Below are 22,485 nucleotides of genomic sequence, written 5' to 3' on the forward strand. Positions count from 1 at the left end.
ACATAAGGCTTGTAAAAACAACCAAATTTCATATTTTGCACCAGAATCTGAGGTGTACTGCTGCCTTCAGAAGTAGGTCACTCTTGATTTTAGCCTTCTTTTAAAGCAGCGCAGAAATACCATTTATTTATAGAATCTATGAAATGTAGATGTACTCTATTATGTGAAAATCCGTCCATAGTATTTCCTCCTTGTTACAGAATTTTGGTGCAATTTATGGGTTAGCAACATTTGCTTCCACATGGCCTGCCCTACCCTGCCTCTGATTGGCTCAACAGTTCTCCGGCTGCAGGTTAAACACAGACATCAACCAATCAAATCACTCGATGCAGCGAGTACCAGCCAATCAGATGCAGAGTACAGCAGGCCATGGCGTTGGTAAAAATAAGCAATCTGGCTTGTAGACACTGCTGAATGGTGCATCATGGGGGTTTTGGTATCACCGCATTTACACTGGACTACTCCACTGACCACAAGGTTTAATTAAAATTGGCTTCATGTTGAGATTGTAGTAATATTGTGTAATATTTGTTTGTTTTTTGCCAAAATATAGACATTTTCATTACATGCACCTTGTGTCACAACAAAGAAAAACTTAAAAGTTTAATTTTAAAGGTTATAATGGCACTATATTCCCACTCTGACCCACTCAAGATGAAATTGTGAGGCCATTGAACTGAAACTTCTTTGACCTGATTTAGCACCACTGAAAGGTTTGCAGGGTGTACTTGTATTTGATTCATTTGCTTCCATTTCACCCATTTTCTGTATTTCCTTCCTTAGTAGGAACTATAAAAAAAGACCTGAAGTATCTGATTGTGATTATTCATTATTCCAGTAATTGTGTTGCCACTCGAATGAAACAATCTGCTAGAGATCACTTGTTATTTATGAGATCTAGACCCACTCATTATCCATTTATACACACAGTATATCCCCTGATCATCAGGGAGAAAGCATTAACACCGAGGTGCAACACGAGTGAGTGCAGGTATAATTAGACATGTTTAGCTGGTACCTCCTGATTGGCTGCTGTGAGCTCCTCCTCCAAGGCGGACACCCTCTCCAGAGACACTCGTAGTCTCTCTCTCACCTGAGGAGAAGAAGAGAGTCCATGATTCGCTGTGGATAATTAACATGCACTCATCAGTGCTGATAGAGAATGATCTGGTGGGGGAAGGATGTGGTGAGGAAAGCAGGAGTCGCCCTTTTCTCCTCCGCAGAATCACACTGTCAGTCTCTTTGTGTTCATTGTTCTCTGCATGCATTGACGTGTGTGTTTTCATTAAAAGATTCAATTAATAGCGCCCACTAGCACTCCAAAGTGCAAACTGCATTGTGTTTCTGACTTGGATTTCACTTGGAACGTTGTGTCAACGGCGCCTGGTAGTACAAACATCACAATCTTCATGGTAAAACTAAGGTAAAACAATAAAAAACGATCTGCGTGGACTCACCTTCTCGTCGAGGGCTTTATGGTGCTCGAACAAGGACTTGAGTGCTTTGAGGACCTCGACCTCGCTGGACACTCCCGACGGAGACTGAGCCTGCCGCTTCACCACCGTCATGCGGAGCGAGCGCTCGTGGCGAGACACCAGACACTCCAGATGTTCCAGCAGTAGCTGAAGGAGATCACAGGAGAATCCACAGTCAAAGGACGGAAAGGCAGGCAAGATGAATACATGCACAAAATACAATATGCTGACGAAGGCGAAAAGAAGAAAGAAAAGAGAAAGAAAAATAATGGAGGTGCAGCATCATAAATATCTACTGTATATCAACATCCTCTTGAAATCTGTGGGTCCTGCTGAGAAAGGCTGAGCCGGGTAGCACGACACACACATCGCACACTGCAGGTTTTACATTAATCTGCTACAAGAAAGTGTCTTGGTGTTTAGCACGATGGAAGAACACACCATCCGATTTTCATATTCATGAAGGCAAAGGTAGTAAATAAATGGTGTTATCTCGCAGATCAGTTTCCACATGCATGTAAGTCAAAAGCTGTTTGTATACCTGCAGTCTTTTGATAAAGCAGAAATATGGTGTTTTAGTTCAAGTCTATATGTGAAAAACAACCTGTGCAATGAAATGGCACAAACAACATGAAAAAAAACCTTATTCCATTACCGCTGCGGTTGACTTTCACAACTAATGCACATAACAGGATTACGCTGATCGAGGTTGCTGGGGAGCGTGTCAAGGAGATACAGAGGGAAAAGACAATGGCGATGGAGTAAACAATAAAGGTGGGACTGGATGAGAAGAGAGGAGGAGGCCAGTTTCTCTTCAGAGATTAAAAACATTATTTATTGGTGTTGCAGGTTCCAGTGTGAGATGATCATCTGCTTTCATTTCCCTTCACCACTCAGCGGAGCTGCACACTTTGTGATGCAGATCTCAACACTTGGTTCCATCCCAAGGAAATAAAATCAAAAACCTCCGGATAACGATCTGGTTCGAGGGTGAAGGCTGCAGCTCCAAATAATTTATGTGGTCTTTCCTAGAGAATCGTCCAGCTCCATCCGAGGAATGCCTACACTTAAGTCTCAACACAGAGGCTGTCCGGCATCCTGCAGCTGGGTTAAATGGTGGTTAGGAAAAAAAATCTCTTGAATTTAGACGACTTTGAAGTGTCTTTAAAGAAATCCTTTGTGAAATAGTGAAGTGGAAACATCTGAAGCAAACGGTGAAGGTGAGCCTGAAGGCATCCATCTGCTTTATCCAACAAAAAGGTTTCAGGGCGCTGGAGCCCATCCCAGCTGACTGTGGGTGACGGCCGGTTCCACACTGGACGGGTCACCACTCCTTCTCAGGACAATCAAACACACACTCACAAATTGCTATTAAAGTTCACCTGGACTTTACATGCATGTTGCACTCAGTTTGCATGACACTGGTTTAAGATTGAAATGACATTCAGACAATAATGCCAATTATTTTCCTGCTTGTGTCCATCTTGCAGCAAACGCACAGAATTCAAAGAATTCAGTTGGATTTGTCCTCATATGTCTATGAGAACTTCAACTGTTGCCGTGGTGTTTATGCACAGTAGCAGAATTATTGAAAAGTTACATTTTCCCCCCCATTTACATGAATTTGAAGTCAGAGTGTTTTGGAAAGGTTGCGTTTTCTCATGTTTCCATAGAGAAAGTTGGAGCGTTTTTGCACAGTCCTCCCGTTTCCATAGAGATGGAGTTGGAGCTTTTTCGAAAAGTTCTATATCTACCTGTTTCCATGGCAGACAGAGTTGGAGTGTGTTTGAAAAGTTGTGTTTTACCCTGTTTCCATGGAGATGGAGTTAGCACATTTTCAAAAAAAAGTTGCACATTGGGAGCCATTCTCTAAAATGTGTGTTTTCAGTTACACTGAGCACCGTTGTCATGTAAACGGACACCCACAATGCAAATTAATTTTCTGTTTTCACTTGAAAATGTGTAAACGATGTGTTATTTGCTGCCATATTGTTCAGATCCTCTATAACGGATTCCTCACAGGATTGAATGTTTAGTTTGGTAAAGAACGACCCCCCCCCCCCCCTCGCAGAGCACCACTGCTAGTTTCTATCAGACGGTGTGGCTCTGATGCAGCCGTCGCCCAGAGCTCCGTCAGCAGCCGTTATGTCGACATGCACACTCAACAAAGTGGCGGCTGCTGAATCCACCGTGGAGACGAGACGAAGCCGACAGCAGCGACGATTTAATCCCCATCCTGCATGTTTCCTCCTCCGTGTAATTCAGCCGGGATCATTATCCCAAAACAACCACTCAACATCACTCGGCATCACATCTGCTTCCTGTACGTACATGCATTACAAGACTTAATTAAAAAGCGCGAAAAAAAAATGAAAATCTTAATTAAAGTTAGCTTAATAATTCTCCGTGTGAGGATTGGAGGTGATAATGAAGTGAGAGAGTGAAAATGACTTGTCTGTTTTCTGTGCAAAACTGTAAATCCACAATCAATCATCAGTGGGGTGGAAAACAGTCTTATCAGTCAAAACCAGCTTTAAAAATAAGGCTTTTGTTTTTAGGGACGCTCCGATAGCACTCGAGTACGAGTACTAACTTCTAGCTCCAGGCCGATACGGAGTACCGATACGAGTATTGAATGTCATGAAGCCTGATTCATATGCAAAAGTATCTGCATCAGTGCAGTTGTAGTTTTTTGTATCAAAGACTTTACAAAACTCAGCTAAAAGCCTTCGGTTTGTGTTGAGAACCTGTGAAGTGGGTGTCCATTCGGGGCCATCAGCTGACTGTGTTTCACTGCTGTGCCGCCGTCCGTGTGCAGTGAGGAAGGTTTTTCAGGCAGAATGTTTGGGGTTAATGAGGTATGTCCGGGCCGGGGGAGCAGTGTGTCTGGACGCTTCAGTGATTCCACCGCCTTAAAACCTTCACCCAGCAGAACGCTTCAGCTCCGTCGGGATGCCGTCCATGGCAAGCTCCTCAGTGCTCTACCTTAATTCCCTGATTTTACCTACATTTGGGAAAACTTATGCAGGTTTGGAGAAACCGAATAAAGGCATTTATTTCTACATGTGAAGAGAACTCACCCTGGTGTTGTTCCTCTCGGCCTTGAGCTCGGAGATCTCCTCCTCCTTCTCCAGCAGCTGCTCCCTGCAGGCGTTCAGCTCCTTGGTCAGAGCAGCGAACTCCTGCATGACCACAAACAGGGAGGGAGGAGACGTGTCAGCATCGCACAATACTCTGCATCGACTCGGGTATAAAATACAACGAACTGATGATCGGCCATACAAGTTGATTTTAAGTCCTACAATAGTATTGTTAATCTTTCACCCCCATCGCCCTCCATCTGTCATCTCATCCGGGTGTCAAACATGACGCTCCAATCAAACCAATCCACCAAGTCAACCATCAAAATTTCAAAGAAAACTGATTTTTCAAAGATATTTCTTAGCAACACTGAGACTCTGGGAGCATTTTTCAATCAATTTTCAGTAGTTATTGTTTTGTTTTTGCAAAGATAGACATTTCCATCATGTATACGCCGCACCAATATGAAGAAGTTTAAATGTAAAGGTTTTTAATGACACTATTTTACCGATGCGATCAACTTGTGAACACATTTTCCCTAAGATCTGTGATATGTTGTTAAAAATGCAATGTATTTAAACAAAATGCACATTTCTTAAAACAACACGTCTATAGCACCACTTATTTAACTCACAGGGCAAAAACTATCAAGTAGAAGTACTTTAATTACTGTATTTGGGAAATATCATGGGGATATTTTCCAAGTACAATTCAAACTGTGTGCAAGTTATGTACTTCATAACCCTAAAATAATATAACATTTGTATGTATTTATACTGCATATTTTTACGTCCTTCACAAACACTGCACGTAATCTTTTCTTCATTTTACATCAATTGCAGGGCTCATTGGTTAAAAAGCAAAAATTCAGTCCAGAAATGGAAATAAACCTTTAGCAGAGATTTGTAATTATGTTTTGATTATATCGACGACGATATATGAACTCCACCTTGTGAGGAGCAACGTCAATAATGTGGATTAAGAGAGACAAAAGGAAAGTCTAGAGAGAGCAAGAGTGAGGAGGAGGAGGAGGAGGAGGAGGAGGAGGAGGAGAAGTGTAGGAGGGAGACGCAATGGATGCATGCGGACGGAGAAAAAGAAGAAAAGCGGAGGAGAGAGCCAAGGGGAGAGAGAAGGTCAAGGAAAAGAAGGGAGACTAGAAAGTGAAGATATTAACTCGTGGTGACGATAACATCAGAGTCGGTTATAAACGACATTGGATTACTCCACGTCTGAACTACTTTTATCCTCCGGTTACGGGCCGAACAGCGAGTTGGTTCTGTTTCTGAACAAACTGAACAAACAGGGATCTATTTATTAGCCTGGAGTGAGTCTCTCTCTCTCTCTCTCTCTCTCTCTCTCTCTCTCTCTCTCTCTGGTACACACACACAGACGTATATTCTTACACACACAACTACACTCATAAGAGTGTAGTTGTGTACAGTGTGTACAAGTATAAACTTGTACACACTGTAACTGTGTTACACTGTGCACTGCAGCGTGTGTGTGTGTGTGTTGTGTGTGTGTGTGTGGTTGCATATCTTTGTGTTCTGTTTTTAGCACTGTGTGCTAAAGAATGTATAAAAAGTGCTCTATAAATAAAGTGTAATTAGATTTGAAGAACTATTTCAGCTATTTAAGCATCGTAGATGAACAATGAATGAAGAGAGAAACGTGGGCCCTGGAGAAGAGCTTCTCCCAGCCTCATGTTGAGCTCTAGATCATCATCATCATCATCATCATCATCATCATCATCATCATCATCATCAGCAGAGAGATGAGACACGGCCGCTGTCACTCTGGAAGACATCAAAAAATCCCTCCCCGTCATCTCCGTCTAATTCAAGCACGTGGGGAACAAAGAGGCGTTGGGAGAGGGTCACGTCTGGCAGGTACAAAGAAAATCACAGCGCCTGCATGTCGCCGCCGCTTTAATTCCGATCCAATGGAAGCGACACCGCAGCATATATGACTCCACATCTACCAGCTAACAAGCGATCCGTCTGTCTGAGTCACATTACGATTCTGAAGTGGTACGCCATCTGTCCTTCAGGAGTCATGAACAATCACTCAGTGTTACAGACAGACTCCGGGGAGCCCGGCAATATTGTGTCCCGTTGCTGCAGCGGCACAACAAATCCTCATAGACCTTATTACGCCACAAATCCTCCTCACAAAAGCCCCGATGAACCCGTAAGTCTCACTTTGTTCTTTGCGAGGAGTCGAGTGACAATGTGATCAAAGACGAGATTTGAAAGGGCACAGCAAAAAACTGAAAAACTTGTGATGAGACGGACGCTAACGTGCAAAAAAATATGCGACTGGCTTCAGTAGAAATCACACTGAATCAGTACTTCATGCATGTCAGATGAATATGAACGATGATATCAGGGTCAGGATTCGGATTTTGTAAAAGATACAAGAAAAACTGAACATTTCAATCCACAGTTTCACAGTTTGTCTCTAGTTTTGTGGCTGTAGAAGCCGCAGAATAAGATCTAAAAACTACCTGAAGACAAGGCAGACGTGCCAGAGGCTCATTTATTGCACTTTTCACAGAAGAGACGCTTAACCGGTTTGCCGTTCCTTCTGACATGCAAGAAAATCGCAACCTCCTGCAAATGTTTTCAGATATGTTTTGAAACTCCTCAGTGGATTCACGTTGTGAGGAAGAGGATAAGAAGAGGAAGATCAAGCCGTGAGTCTAAAGAAAAGCGGAGGTTGAACGTCTCCAGTTGATGATAACTAAAGCCTCAATGACAACTTCAAATGAAAAACTTTTTTGTTGCTTTTTGTTGCTTCATTTGCAGTTATTGTCAACTTCTACACATGTAATGCCTTGATGCTGACATGATGGAATAATTACTGTAATACTGAGCCACATTTCGTGGCAGGATTGAGTTGGACTGCACTGAATCCGATTTTCTCATCGAGCTCTATTCAAAGACACAACGTGGACAGATTATCAAACATTTCTTTAGTCACATTACCTGGAGATAAATATGCTTTTTTTTCTTTGTCGTTTGTAGACTAATGAGAATCTTTTGAGTGTCATTTCCTCCAATGTACAAGAGTCATAGAAAAACTGTTAAATGAATCATCGTTTAATATTTATTGTGTGCGATGTTAAAGTCGTAATTTCTTCTAACCATTTCAAATGTAAACAGACTAACCTTTTCAAAGATTCAACGTGAATTTACTTTTTTTTTCTTTCTTTAAACTGATTAATTAAAGATCATGATGTGATTGAGACCCTATTTACACGACAACGCTTTTTTAAAATGAAAATAGAAAACTTTCTCATCAGCAGCGTTTCAGAAGAGCTGCATTCTATTCAATATATTGTTTTTAGTCTTTTTTACCTCAATGTTGGAGCTTCTGACTTCTATTCTGGATGTTTTTAGTTGTAAACATCCTTCAAACACAACGCAGCACGTCTTTCTTCAATATGTAAATTGATCATGTAAAGTCAATATAATAGAGATCTATTAACTTTAAACACTGCAGTGTATTACTTATATGCATGCCGTTACATTTTTTTGTGAGCTGCATTCTATTTATAAATGCGTAATTCCCAGCGGTGATCATCATTTCACACCGTTTTAAATTATCACAGCAATTATGGTTTAATGAAGCTCTGGTGTCATTAAAGCATGCGCTACTTATTTGCCTCTGTGTTTTCCAAACTTGTTTGTCAGGAGGTCAGGCACAAAAAGAGTAGACGCCCAAAGTTCATAAATCTTCCCTCCCGCAGGAGCGCAGCTAATCAGAGTCACCTCCTCCTAATAAAAAGCTCCGCTTCAAATTGCACCATTGGCTTTAATGCTTGCCGGAGCCAACAAAAGGCTGCTTGTGCTGCACCAGGCTGCAGCTTCCCCAGCAACACGCTTCACTGAAACACTTTTCTTATCCTGCACATTATCACTAACAGTCTGCATTCTTGGTTCATTTTATAGTTTGAGCTATATTTATTTAATAAAGCAAATTGGAATCTGACCAAAATTGTAGTTTTCAGATTCTCAAGGATTTAAAATGTGGGATCACGTCCACGTTATCCGTCTACTTTCAGTTTTTGTATGCACATGAACTAAAAAAATAATGGTTCAATTCTTGGTTTGTCTCTTTTCCTGGATAAAGGCATTGTTTTGGAGTATTGAAGGCGTTACCTCCGACTGGGTGGGGAGTGACGTCGAACTCACAGTCACACCTTAAGTTCATGAAATCCACAGCTAAGATCGTGCTGCAGGGGCCTTTAAAGAAAAGGTAATGAGCAAATGTTCGCAGAGACATTCTAAAACCGGCTCATTCATCAAACCCGCTTTGCGGGTCAGTTTATGTGACAACAGTGTTTGGAGCCACTGAAAACACAATTTAGTGAAAACTATCCCACTCTGGGGTAAAGGGAGACACGGAAATTTCTGAAAGCGGTCTGACTTCATCTCTTCAACATCAGAGGTGTCAAACACATTTTATTTCAGGGGCCACATTCAGCCCAATTTCATCTCCAGTGGTCCGGACTGGTAAAATAGTGACATAATAAACTTTAAATTCAAACTTTAAAGTTTGTCTTTGCTGCAACGTGAACGTGACGAAAATATCATTTTGCAAAAAAAAAGTAATCATGACAGAAAATTATACAATCTCAACATTAAGTCGATTTTAATGAAACCTTCTGGTGCAAAATACGATGAAATGTCCTAAAAAACCAGTCGCATTTTGGGTGTTTTTAGAAAGCATGGCTTTGAGGCCAGTTTGATAGAAACACTTTCTGAGCAGCATCACCGATATCTCAGCTCTGGGTTCAGTAAATTCTCTCACGGTAACGTAGATTTGGACTCTATATTTTTTCTTCTTTTGGGTGATTGTTTTGTGTGTGTTTCTTTAAATTATTCATTTAAATTTTGTTGGTTTCTTCCAATTACTGGGTTTCGTATTTGGTGATGAGGAAGGAGGATTCAGAAGAGAACCTAAACGCTGTCGCCGTCTATGTCGGCCACTTTGGTTAGATGTTGCCATAGTTACAGTTGAACACAAAGGACACGTTGATGAGGAAGAAGTTGCTACTCTTATCACATTTGTTTAAAAAAAAAATAAAAAATCAGTTTTTGATATTTTTTTTACCATTTGCTTGGTGCTTTGGCCGGACTGAAGCTTATTTTGACCCGATTTTGGCCCACGGGCCTCATGTTTGAACCCCCAGAATACTGAGGCTGACCTCTGTTAACAATAAAAATAAATCAATCAATAAATAAAACATTCAAGCTCCTCCCAGTTCAGAATGGAGCCAGTGAAGCCACACTAACCACTGCACCCATCTGTAGCTAGAAGCACGTTTCATTGGCTTGATATGTTTGCATCACAAACAAACTGCAATCTGAAACCAACACCAATCCCGACTACGATGCGTTTCTATCACACTATATCTACCATTGTTATACATGGACATCCATAACTGAAATAATGACACCAATATGAGGCGGAACCTGCCAGTTGTTTGCAGTACACGCCGGCCACACTGAATTATTCACAGCAAAACAAAGCGCAGCAAACGGAGGTTGGTTTCCATTCAGTGATATTTCTCCGACTCCATCTGTCAAGGAAAATACAACCTGCTGCATTTTTTATTCCCAGGAAATGCAGCCTCCAGACAACGCGCTCATAAATAACGTGGAAATGGAACGAAAAAAATGAAACAAGAGGCCGGATGTGCTGCGCTGCTGGAAATACGACTCTGGGAGCCGGGAATAAGGAAAGGTTGAGAAAAAAAAAAACAGATGGTGGCGATTGCATCTTTAAGGTATTCGGTGGTGAACAAGTGCTCGCGCGCTCGGACACTGAGGGATGTTAGGATGTGATGAGGATCCTTCTCCATGCCGTCACCTGCCAACGCCAGCGCATTTAATAGCTGCCGTGCTTTATGACGACGATGAAATCCTGTTCAACTCAAAACTGAGACATTCTGACATTTTACAGCAGGGAAACAAGGTATATTTTATAATTTGTTTCTTATGTTTGCGTTTGCAACAAAATATGTTTTAATTAAAGTGTTTAAAGTTAGTTAAAGCTTCCATTTATTCCTTTATGTCATTAGTTCTCAGCAGAAGTTAAATTGTGCTTCAGATTCCTTCAAGGATTCCCCTCTGGAGCTCTTGCCACATTGTAATTCAAAATGTTTTCATGAGCGGAAACTGGACTACCTGGACCAAAGCCAGTGCGTACACAGGGAAACATCCGGGGCAAGAACCTGACAGGAATCACAACCAATCAAAACCACCATTATTGATCAGACATAGAGAAGCAAACAAGCTTTTAAATGTGAACTCTGAACATCACACACATGGTTTTGCTGGTGCTTTTGCTCAAACAATGTCGTCCAAGGTCATTTCATTGGATTGGTCAGTCGTGATGGAGTGTTACCGCTTTATTTTATAGTCCATTCAAACAGCTGGGAAGTATAAAATTCCACTTGGATGAGCTCAGGATTTGCTCCGAGCCTTTCTCCAGCACTTTACCCATGACCTGCTGGACGACAACCCCCCCTGCCCCACCTCCCCACCTCCCCTTCTCCCCCACCTCCTCCTCGCTGCCTCTTTCCCCCCGTTCTCATTACCTGGGCAAACTGCCTAGCGCTGCAATATGTCAGACTGTGTGTGTGTGTGTGTGTGTGTGTGTGTGTGTGTGTGTGTGTGTGTGTGTGTGTGTGTGTGTGTGTGTGTGTGTGTGTGTGTGTGTGTGTGTGTGTGTGTGTGTGTGTGTGTGTGTGTGTGTGTGTGTGTGTGTGTGAGCATGGAGTTTGCTAGAAGGTGAACTCTAAATGAAGTGGTGGACAGGGCCTCGTCCCTGAGTGGCAAACTGTTGGTCCAAATTACAGCTGCAGCTCCATGATTTTTTTTATTTATTTATTTTTTTAAGTCGTAGGTGTGTTTCTGCAGGAGAGTCAAGCTTCCAGGCTAAAAACAAACCCAGGCGATGGCGCATCACCCAGAAGTGGTGGCGTGATTGACGGCGTGCTGATTCACAGAGCTGAGCAGCTCATCCATGCGACGATGCGCCGGCCGTCTCCTGCAGCCAAGATTCACAAACACTTGGGGGCCGCAAGGTGCAAAACATTTACACACAAAACTAAACATTTCCTGGGAATGAATCACAAAGAAGTGTCACCTTAAGACGCAAAAGGATGCAAGGTTTGTTTTTGTTTTTTACATTGAAGCTTTCAGAGTCCCCCCCCCCCTCTATTCTTTATCTTTCTCTTTTCTTATAAAACAAAAAAGAAAAAAGGGAAAAAAGAGAAAAAAGGAAACCAATAAAATAAAAAGGGAAATAACAAAACCGAAAAAAGAAAAGGGCAAAAAGAGAAAAAGATATGAAAAAAGGAAACAAAAAAGAGGAAAATAGAAAGAGAAAAAAAGGAAAGAGAAAACAAAAAAAATGTGATTAAAAAAATGTGAAGGATACAAAAAAGAAAAAAAGTGAAAAATAAGGAAAAAATAATAATTAAGAAAAGTGATGAAGAGAAAAAGGGAAAAATGAGAAAAATACAAAAACGGAAATATAAAACAGTAAAAAGATTTTTAAAAAAGGAAAAAAAAGGAGAAGACAAAAATACTGAAAATATTTGAACGCAACATGACTGCAACTAAGTGAATCCAGAATAGTTTGAGTGCAAAGGACATGGATGATGAGTATTACTGAGATATTTGCTTTTTCTTTGCAAATATGGCATTGCTGTTCCAGAGAGCTCCAAAGTAGCTCGTGAATATTTAACAAAGTGGTATATTTACTGTGTGAGACCAAAGGGAGGACAGGACAGAAGGTGGATATAAATAAACAATGAGACGAGCCTGCTGCCATCAATACCGTGCATGCACTTCTCACAGCTGACGAGCCAGAGAGTGATGCTGCACTAAAGCGGACTAAATACCTATTTTGATCATTTTTACACGTTTAAATGAGATGAATGGAAGCTGTGTCGTAACTGCCAATAATATGATTTTCTATCTAAATCCATTGAGTTCACACAGCAGCAAGAAAGATCAGCATTTCTTACAGTTTCTTCCTATGATACCATGTTTGATTATATTATTGGAAAGTTATTACGCTATAAGAATGTTTTCACGTGATTGGAACGTTATTGTAATATTACATGTTACAGTGCTGCTTATGCAGGGTAAATGACAAAAATGGCCACTGACTAAAGAGAGATGGTTTGAGAAAAGAAGACGTGAAACGTCCACATTGCATCAGTCATAACAAACCTCCAACAGCTGCAGTCCAACTGGGGCTCCGTTTACACAACGTTTCAAGTGAAAAACCCATCATTTTTATTTAAGAAAAGTTTTGTGTTTACACAGCTACATTTTGAAAATGGTGTCCATTTACATCAGATTGGCTGAAACGCTGAAACCAATGTAGTTCACATGTTGGGCCACTAGTAGGTGCTGTTGATTTTTGTAATGAAACAACACACACATGCAGATTGCACACAAACATAAACAATGGGAGAACACGGACAGTCTCATGGACCAGCGAGTGACTGTCATGACACTGGAGGGAACCTTGTTCTTAAAAAAAAGAACAAAAGTTGCATTCCCCGGTTTCCATGGAGATGGAGTATTTTCAAAAGGGCCCACCTTGGGAGGCGTTTTCAAAAAGTTGGCTCCAAGCACCATTATTGCATAAAATTCTTCGCCTCAGAGTGGTCAGTCACAGAGACTCCAGATCGGTACGACAGGGTATGGCAGGGTACGACAGAGTATGGCAGGGTACAACAGGGTATGGCAGGGTATGGCAGGGTATGGCAGGGTACAGCTCCACCAGCTGGCTCATTTCCTCCACATTAAATATTCAATAAGGACGTCCGCGCTGAGCTGCACTGCTTCTTCTTCACTGAGAAACATGGAGTTTGAAAGCCGGTTGACAAGTGTCCAACCGGTGTGCTTTTATCAACACAGGAGTTGTTTCATCTGTGAGAACGAGACCCAGGACGTCCACCGACTGCTGTCGTCGTCATACAGTCGTGTGGAAAACCTCAAAGGTGTGAATATTCCAGTGTTTGTAGGATCACTCGTTCCTTCTGGAGAGAAACTGGCAGCTTGTAAAAGTGATCACGGGTTCAAAAAGCTGCTCAACCTAACAGCATCTTTCACTGTTTCTACACCGGAAGACAAAACACATCGATTCCCTACAGAGAGACATCGGCCATGCATAATGAGCCAAGCAGAAATTAATCACTCACAATTAACCATCAAGTTAAAACAAGCCAACCATGAATTAGTGAATTCTCTCAGTTGAATAATGCATTGATTTTATTCAGCTTGACTTGCTGTGATTATTAATTTCTTCTTTTTTTTGTCTGTTAAACAGTAAGAAACAAAGCCTGAAATGTCATTGTTGTGACGTTACATCAAGCGATCGGCCGAGAGCTGCAGACACAACAGCAAAGGTGACAAACAGCCGCACGTTGACAGGAGGGGATTATATCAGGTGAGGTTAAAAAAATAGAAAAAGTGCACCGAGAGGTCAGTGAGGGTGTTTGTGTAAATACTTCTGTGTGAGAGAGAGAGAGAGTGTGATGGTGTGGAGGGCGTGATTTAGTGTGCGAGGTAAGAAGGGTCCTGTCTCTCCTGTAAAGGCCCCTTGAGGTCAGCTCATAAATCTGAGAGTGCAAATTACAGCCAACGCAATTTATTGCCCGTCCAGAGGCTAATAACTAATTGTGATCCCTCTGAAGTTCTCCGATCACGACGGCATGCAGCCGCCTTCAACCCCCGAAGCCAAAGCTAACGTGAGCCGAGTCGGGTTAAAGAACATCTCAATGTTGAGACACGTGCAGAATTAGTTTATATTTCTAAAAGTAAACCCTAATAGCATTTCTTCGTCGATGTTCGTAGGCTCCATCTGAGGCCCAGTTCACATGTTTCCATGGAAACCACATCATTTTTTTAAATTTTTGTTTCAGGAAAATTCCACGTTTACAGAGATCTTTTTAAAAGAGGGAAGTTTGCATTGTTGCAGCACCACAGTAACTAAATAGATGAGACAAGAAAAAAATATGGACAATAAATGCGCATCGAAAAAAAATAACTGAAAAAATTTGTGTTGCTCTGATTGATTGCCGTGAAAAAGTATGTGATCAGTGTAAGTCACAAACGGCTCGCGGAGGTTGCATATATTTACACTGTGATGTGTTCAAGCTCGGCTGGTAAAAATGTGTACTGGGTGAAAGTAATGATGTTCTCATGATGAGTTCAGTTCTTGTAAAATGTTACTTTTGGACAGAAACTTGAATAAATCCAACAATAAAGCTGCTCACATCTGACATTATTTGATTTAGGTGATGTTGTGAGATATATTGCCTTTTATGTACTTGACTTTCTGTACTATTCAGCCTGTTGAGAGCCTCAATGGCCTTAAATAAAGATTGTGTTACTCATAGTAGGAACCTTTAAGCATTTTTCGGTTGTTCTTTTTAACTGAATTTTCTCTTGCAATAAGTAATCGTAAATCAAAACCTATGAGATTAAATTCAGGGACTCAAACTGCCATCCATTCTGCTTCTATACGTTATCTCCATGTAAATGAAGTCTGTGGTGGGAAAGATGGGTGAAAATAGTGAACAAACCTGTCTTGTTTGGCATGAGCAGCAATTCAAATAGCGTGTACTACAGAGGAAATACATAATGCATAGTGTTTGCATATTCAATCTGCGGCTCCTGAATTCGGCGCCATGAAATCACAACGAATAACGCCTACAGTTCTGATGTGCCGGGGAAAGCAAACAACCTCCTTGTGTGTGTGTGTGTGTGTGTGTGTGTGTGTGTGTGTGTGTGTGTGTGTGTGTGTGTGTGTGTGTGTGTGTGTGTGTGTGTGTGTGTGTGTGTGTGTGTGTGTGTGCGCGTCTGCGAGGCTTGCAGAGGGCAAGGGCAAGTTAAAGAAGCAACATGGTTCTCAGGAGGGATTATTCAATTTTCATTGGGGAAACCAGAGTCATTCTTAAGGAGAAGAAAGTCCTCCGATATATTTGTTCTCTACTTGACACAACCGACTCCAGAGTACGGTGAAGTGAATGTGTGGCAATGCTGTGCCCATGTTAAAAAAGGTCAGCGATGTGGAGGACAGTGGAGAGTGGGGTATTTGATCACCCCCTCCCCGTTTCCCACGTGTAATGTTGTGCTACACTCTTCTCATTCACTTCCAATAACGTCAGGCATCCGAGCAGCAGCGACACTCCGACTTGCTGCGGAACAACCAAACAAGCGTACCCCGAAATGTCACACCATCCATCACTTACACGAGAGGAAAAAGCTCAAATAGCACCATATTTCTTGTTTATTTCCAGGGAAAGAGCTGCGGTGGGACAGAGTCACATGGCCGACGGCCCCGTGTCCGCTCAAAAAAGCAGGATCAGAGTCTGGTGAAGGGCTGCAGCTAATTTATTTAATTGTAATTTATCATTTAGATTGACAACATTTGGAAATTCCACTGTGGGGAGGCCACGGCTCAGCTGGATGAGCGGGTGGTCCCTCAATCCTCGGCCCCGTGTGCATGACAACGTTTCAGGTGAAAAAGCAGGTATTGTTTGAAGAGATCAGTTAAAGGTTGGGTGTCGAACACATTTTAGTTCAGCAGCCACATTCAGCTCAGCTTCATCTTGAGCGATCTGGAATGGGAAAATAGTGTCATAATAACCTTCGAATTTAAACTTGAACGTTTTTCTTTGATGTGTTGCAGAGAATAAGTGTTGAAAATGTAGATATTTTCACACCGACGACAACCTCAACATAAAGCCAATTTTAACGAAACCTTCTGGTGTCAAATCCAGTGAAATGTCCAAATAACTTTTTACAAACTCACCCGAACAGCATTGCTTTGAGGTTAATGCGAGTTTACTCGCTTTCACATCAGCATCACCGATATCTCCGCTCAGGTCTCAGTGTCATGTTGTGTTCACGCATCCAAAGACATTTCTTTTAAAAAAAATTATGTTTTCTTTCATATTTTTACCATTTTCTATGTGATTTGGCTGGTTTGGAACCTTTAGCGGCCTGATTTTGACCCACTGTCCTAATTGTTTGACACCCCTGATTTAAACTATAAATTCCGAGAAACAGAGCAGACGTGTCAGATTAAGTCTCTAACAGCCTTCATGATGACTTATTCATGAAACCCGACAAAAAAACAAAAAACAAATCTATTAGTGTATTTCCCAAACAAACAATGACACCAAATGTCTGCCCTTGCCTCTGATCAATCAACACGAAGAATTGAAGAAACACACAGCATACAATATTAATTTTGACGATTTTCTCAAACACATCAGCTTTTTGTTTATTGTCGAGAGAAACAAACAAGCTGCAAAATGTGACTTTTTGCGTATAAATAAGCAGAAACCTCAGCACGTCATCAGTCCAGTCCTTTAATAACTTCCTGGCATTCATTGAATTGTATTTGTATTCATATATGGATGTTTTCTACAAGACTGTCAGCAGACCAGACTTCATTTTTCCTGTCATCCATCCAGATACAGCCATGTAAAAAAAAAAAAACCCAGAGAGTTGAAATGAGACAGATCAATTTGGTGGCATGACAGGTGAACGGACTCCCCAGAGATGAAAGTCAAAAGAACGTGAGCTTGGCTGCAGTCTCATAAATCTAAGTCTGGTCGGTCAGATAAGAACGGCAATTTAAGTTTGGCTGATAGCAAAGTGAACAACAACAAAAACAGAGCAGTTTGGATGCAGCCTGAAATCCACGTGTGGGAAACTCATCAGTCGATTTGTAAAGATTACAGAGAGCGTGGATTCTGGATGAATCAATCTGTGTTCTCACCCTTTCACATGGAGACGGAGCCCAAGTGCTTCGAGAAAGTGATGGTTTCACCCGCGTACATGGAGACGGAGACAGAGTGTTGTCGAAAAATTCCACCTTTGGGAGCCGTTCTATAAAAGCTGCGTTTTCAGAGAGCCTGAGTGAAACCCCAAGAAGCTATGAAATGTTTGTGTTTTCACTTGGAAACCTTGTCGCGGGCTTAAGTCCACATGACTGGATGAGGTTTAATTTCCTTTGCCAAAACTGGACCAATATTAACAAAACAATAATTGATCTCATTAGTCGTTTCTCAGATTATGTCAACAAAATCAACCCCAGGAAGACGCTACTGAACAGTTGGAGTCCAGCTCCAGTGAACTGAATCCTTATCGGGCTCCTTGTGTGGCTGGCAGGACGTCCACTGGCTGATTTGTGCTCTCTTGACCTAATGACATTTGCTTTGTGTCCGGAGTATTTTGTGTAAAATGGAGGCTGAGAAGCGATCTCTGAACTCCAGGGACGTCCGAACCCACTGACCTGAACCTTGCCTTCATTTATTACAGATCCTTGAAAGGAAAGCACTCAGAATCCCAAGGATTTCACTGAAAAAAGGAAAAAAAAATCTACTGTGCAATATAAACCACCCGGGATAAAACACAATATGCAATATGTCTCAGACAGGGAGAAACTTTTAACTGTCTTCACAATATAACTCGCAAAGTGGATAAACGTAGACTCAGCCATTAACATTTACTACCATTTGATGGGACCAAAGATGTGTCAAGGTGATCATATCATCTCTAATGTGAGTTTATGATTGACTATAAAAGCGCGTCTGTCTGCTGCTCTTGTTTCTGTTTAGTTGTGCACACATCATTAAAGCTAATGCTTTGTAAATATCAGACTGCATCAGGTCTCTATTACACTGTCAACACTCTGACCCGAGGACGGCGTTTTAAAGCAGCAGGGAGGGAAAGAGCTAAGACATTCGTTTTCCTGCAGGAGGCATGGTGCAGTGGTTGGTGTGCTCGCCTCACAGCAAGAAAAGTCCCGGTTTGAGGCCCATTTTCAAGAGAAAAGTTTTTTTTATGTGGGACAATGGATGGAAATTAGCCTTGTGCTAAATACGGCATGTTAACAGCATCCTCATGAAGAGATGGCTTGTTCATTAATGTGCACTGTTCTGTCTAAATAAACAAATAAATGAAATGAAAAGTAAAAACGTTTGTAGTGTTTTGGGGGTTACCACAACAACGTTGCTTGGAGCCACTGAAAACGCTCGTCACCCTGGAAACGATGGGAACACGTAACCTTTCAGTCACCCGTATTAGAAATCTAACTTGGTCGTCTATCCATATGAATTTTTGTGTATTAGTCATTGTTAATATTAACATGGTTCTCTGCGCACATGTGTGTAGCTTCACTACAAAAACAAACAACAGTACCAACTTGTGGCCTTGAATGCTAACTACATCCCTTCAGAGTTTCTGTATTTTCTGTGGAAAAGGACGACATTTTCCAAATGCTGCAGTGTAAACTCAAAACTTTCCAAAAACAAAATGCGAAAAGATGCTTTTTTTTCACTTGAAAAGTCGTGTAAACAGGTCCAGAGTTCATAGGTCTCTCGTCATTTTTCTAGAATTACTCTGATTTCTTCCCACAGTTCAAAATTAAATCTCAACTTGCGGCTGTAAAACTGGTGTGAAACTGTGTGTTGTCTCTGTGATGGACTGGTTTCCTGTCCAGGCCCTCCCTCTCTACTGGACTGACTCCATCGCTCCACAATCCCGAATTGGATAAAGCAGTCTGGACAACACACGAATGGGAAGAGCCAGAATTCCAATCACCATTAATCGTACCAGACTACTCGAAATAACCTTTCATCAGCCCCCTGCTGCTTTCCATGTACACCCACCCACACAAACTACACCTCTCCTGACTGATACTCATAAACAAACATCATGAACATTCACAATACTGCGGAAACTGAGTAAATTCAACCTCTTCTTCAGAAGTTTTAAAGTGCGTTACACTGTTAACCACAGACACTGATTCAAGAGCCGCCATGCACGGTCCTAAACCTCCAATGGGGCCAATTTGGGGTTCGGTGTCTTGAAAAAAAGGGCCAATGGAGGATTGAGGACCAAACCATCAACCCTTTGGAATGAAAGACCGCCAACTCAATCGACTTCTGTTAAAACAGCCCAGAAACCCCATTTTCTTATTGCATGTCAGACTGGTCTACTCAGTGAATATCCCACCATAGCGTTTGCTCATTGTCACAAAATACATCAGTTGACAATATCTGCCTGGTCTTAACCCCCCCCCCCCTTGTCCCAGTAAGTTTCTCAATAATTTGAACTGGAATTTAAGAGAAAAAAAAGTGACAGCTATAAACTGATATCAAGTCCTGCAACAGATTAAAACCGTCCATTCAGACACGACTGAACTGAACTAGTATAATAGCTCCCGTGATTTAGTACGTGTGATAAATTGGAGTTGCTGTGATGCCGCAGAGCACTGCAGCCTTTAAGGTCATCTTTAAAACCATCTGATACTAAACTTCCTCTCCGTTTTTCCGTCTTTGTGCAGGCGCCGTTATCGCTTGGCTCCAGGCCTCTCGGGCTGGTGGCAGATCACAGGCTTCCCCACGCAAATTTTATGGACCCGAATGAAGATGGCGGCCGTCGCGCGCGTGTCGAGATGGTATCCCGAGTGCCCTGCTGGCTCCTCAATGAGGCGTGCCCGGACTGAGGCCAGTTCATAAAGTGATTCAGAAATAGCCATTCATATCATCAGCCAACCTGGACAAATGCTCCTGCATCGTCCGTGCTGCCTTGTGGCAGCCGTATTAGATTTGAAAGGTCAGAACACTCAGGGGGAGCGAGGATTTATCAGGCAGCATAAACATGACGGAGAGAGAGAGAGAGAGAGAGAGAGACAGAGAGAGAGAGAGAGAGAGACAGTGAGACAAAGACGGAGAGACAGAGAGAGACAAAACATTCGAAATGAAACACATTGCAGGATAATTGTTTCGCCGTTAGATTAATTTTATTAGTTGGACCGTCAACTCTGCACACGAGGGAAGAGTAAGCATACATTAACGCCACCATTCCTTTCCTTCTCGTTGCTTCTCTGCAGGTAAACGCTGAAAGTCAAATGGCCTCTGGCGCTGTTCAGAATGAATTAACATTGAACCCATGGCGCTGTGAATCTCTGGCATTTCATAAAAGGTCTGTAGCACAATGGAGACCGCCTGAGAGTCAGGCCGCATCCTGGAAAACAGCATACACTGATCAAAACAAGTCCTTCCCCTGTTGTGGGTGAACCAACAACCACTCTGCCTGTTTAAAGTTTACGCAACTGTCGTCAAACCAGCGAAGTCGGTGTGTAATCGGCTTCCTGTTTCTGTCAAGGCGACGTGAGAGAGTCAAAGAACCAAAACAAAAACGTGAACCCAGACGCGGGCAGAACGGGATGATAATGCGGCCTGCCTGCGAGCACGTAGAGGTGCTGAGATAAGGAAACGTGGACGGACCTGCCAGGCTCAGTGGAAATGCAACACAAACAACTCGCCGGCTGTGCCGACTGCTCACGACAGCGTCTGAGCAGCACTGACTCAACGGTGTGATCACTTCTCCTGCTCCAGATAAAATGTCTGTGATTGGTTACAGCGCGAGGCGACGATAATAGACTACAACGGTTCCTAAAGCTGTGAATTGGGAATGAGTTGGCGGCGAGGCGGCTTGCGTTTGCCAGGATTAACCTGTTGTGAGCTCCGTTGAGATGATTGGATGTAGAGGAGCTAGACTGACTCGTGACAACTTCCTATTGATGTATTTCTCTGAATTATTTGCTCCTCAAACCTAAATCTGATCCTCACTTTAACCTTGAGCTGTAATTTTAATTATCAAATAAACACATGTCAAATATCTTGGAAATTATAGAGACTAAATAGTAAGCTGCACTTTTTTGGGGGGATATTAGATATACTAAGACTTACACTCAGGTGTGACTTAAAGGTCTCATTTACAACACTTTTCTAGGTAAAATGGAAAACTTTTGTTGCGTTTTGGGGGTTCGTTAACACAACACTGAAAACACTATTTTTTGAAAGGACCCAGAATCCATCTCCATGGGAATGGGGGGAAAATACTGCTTTTCCTAAATGTTGATACACAAATGTGCACCACAGTCGTAGTAGCTAGTTCCTCTGCACATGCTCAGTCGACCGACAATGACAACATTTCCGCCGCGGTGTCATGACCCCCAGTCCAGATCCTCCTGGACTTGGTAGTTTTATAGTTGACAGTCACTGGAATAACGATCCAGCTTGGTTGTCTGTCTACTGGAATGTCCGTGTTCTCCAATAGAAAAAATGTTTAGAGAATATTGTTCTCTGCATCCTCTAGTGCTTCAACACCACCTCCAAACAACACCATCTTCAGCCTATTTGCCACTTCACGTTTCAAGTGGCAGTTCCGCCGTTTACTCGGGACGGAGCCCGAGGGTTTCCAAAACGTCTTGCTTTTGCCCGTCTGCACGATGTTGGAACCCAAGCTTCTTGAAGAGTTCTACCTTGGGAACAGTTTAAAAAAAGTTGCATTATTTAGTGAGACTGAGCACCGTTGTCATGGAAATGAACCACCTAAACTCAGCAAAAGGTTTGCGTTTTCAAGTTTCAAGTTTCTATGATGGAAGTGTGTTATAACAGTTACACACACACACACACACACACACACACACACACACACACACACACACACACACACACACACACACACACACACACACACACACACACACACACACACACACACACACACACGTCTTTGGGTGCATCGACTGTAAAGCCTGTCCTTGGGAGGCTAATGTCTTGGAGCTCCTCTGAAGCTTGGTGCACAGATGTTTCGCTTTGCATGCTTGCCCGATATCGGCTCCGGTGTGTCGTTTCAAAAAGCATCCATCACACCTTGACACAAAATTCCCCGGAGAACACAACCTTCCCACTCATTCCCGACAGGTGAACTGAATTTAAATAAACAGGCAGTTTGCTCTTTCAAAATTGTGGCAAGTTGCTTGATCCGGATTTGAGTTGGTTGTTTGGAGACTTGAAGATAAA

The 22,485-nt window shown here is 42.2% G+C and overlaps 1 protein-coding gene across 1 annotated transcript in view; it reads right to left on the reverse strand.

Moving 5' to 3' along the window:
* ppfia2 (PTPRF interacting protein alpha 2) overlaps positions 1–22,485 on the reverse strand; it is a gene marked incomplete at its 5' end in the record, with an annotated part of 150,117 nt that overhangs the window by 42,121 nt on the left and 85,511 nt on the right. The window contains 3 exons of the mRNA XM_080518232.1: positions 1,019–1,093; positions 1,458–1,622; positions 4,556–4,657. Coding sequence (XP_080374358.1) covers positions 1,019–1,093; positions 1,458–1,622; positions 4,556–4,657 — 342 coding nt within the window. The remainder of the gene's footprint in view (positions 1–1,018; positions 1,094–1,457; positions 1,623–4,555; positions 4,658–22,485) is intronic.

This window comes from Blennius ocellaris (assembly GCF_963422515.1).
Source record: "Blennius ocellaris genome assembly, chromosome: 22".
Classification (NCBI taxonomy): Eukaryota; Metazoa; Chordata; class Actinopteri; order Blenniiformes; family Blenniidae; genus Blennius; species Blennius ocellaris.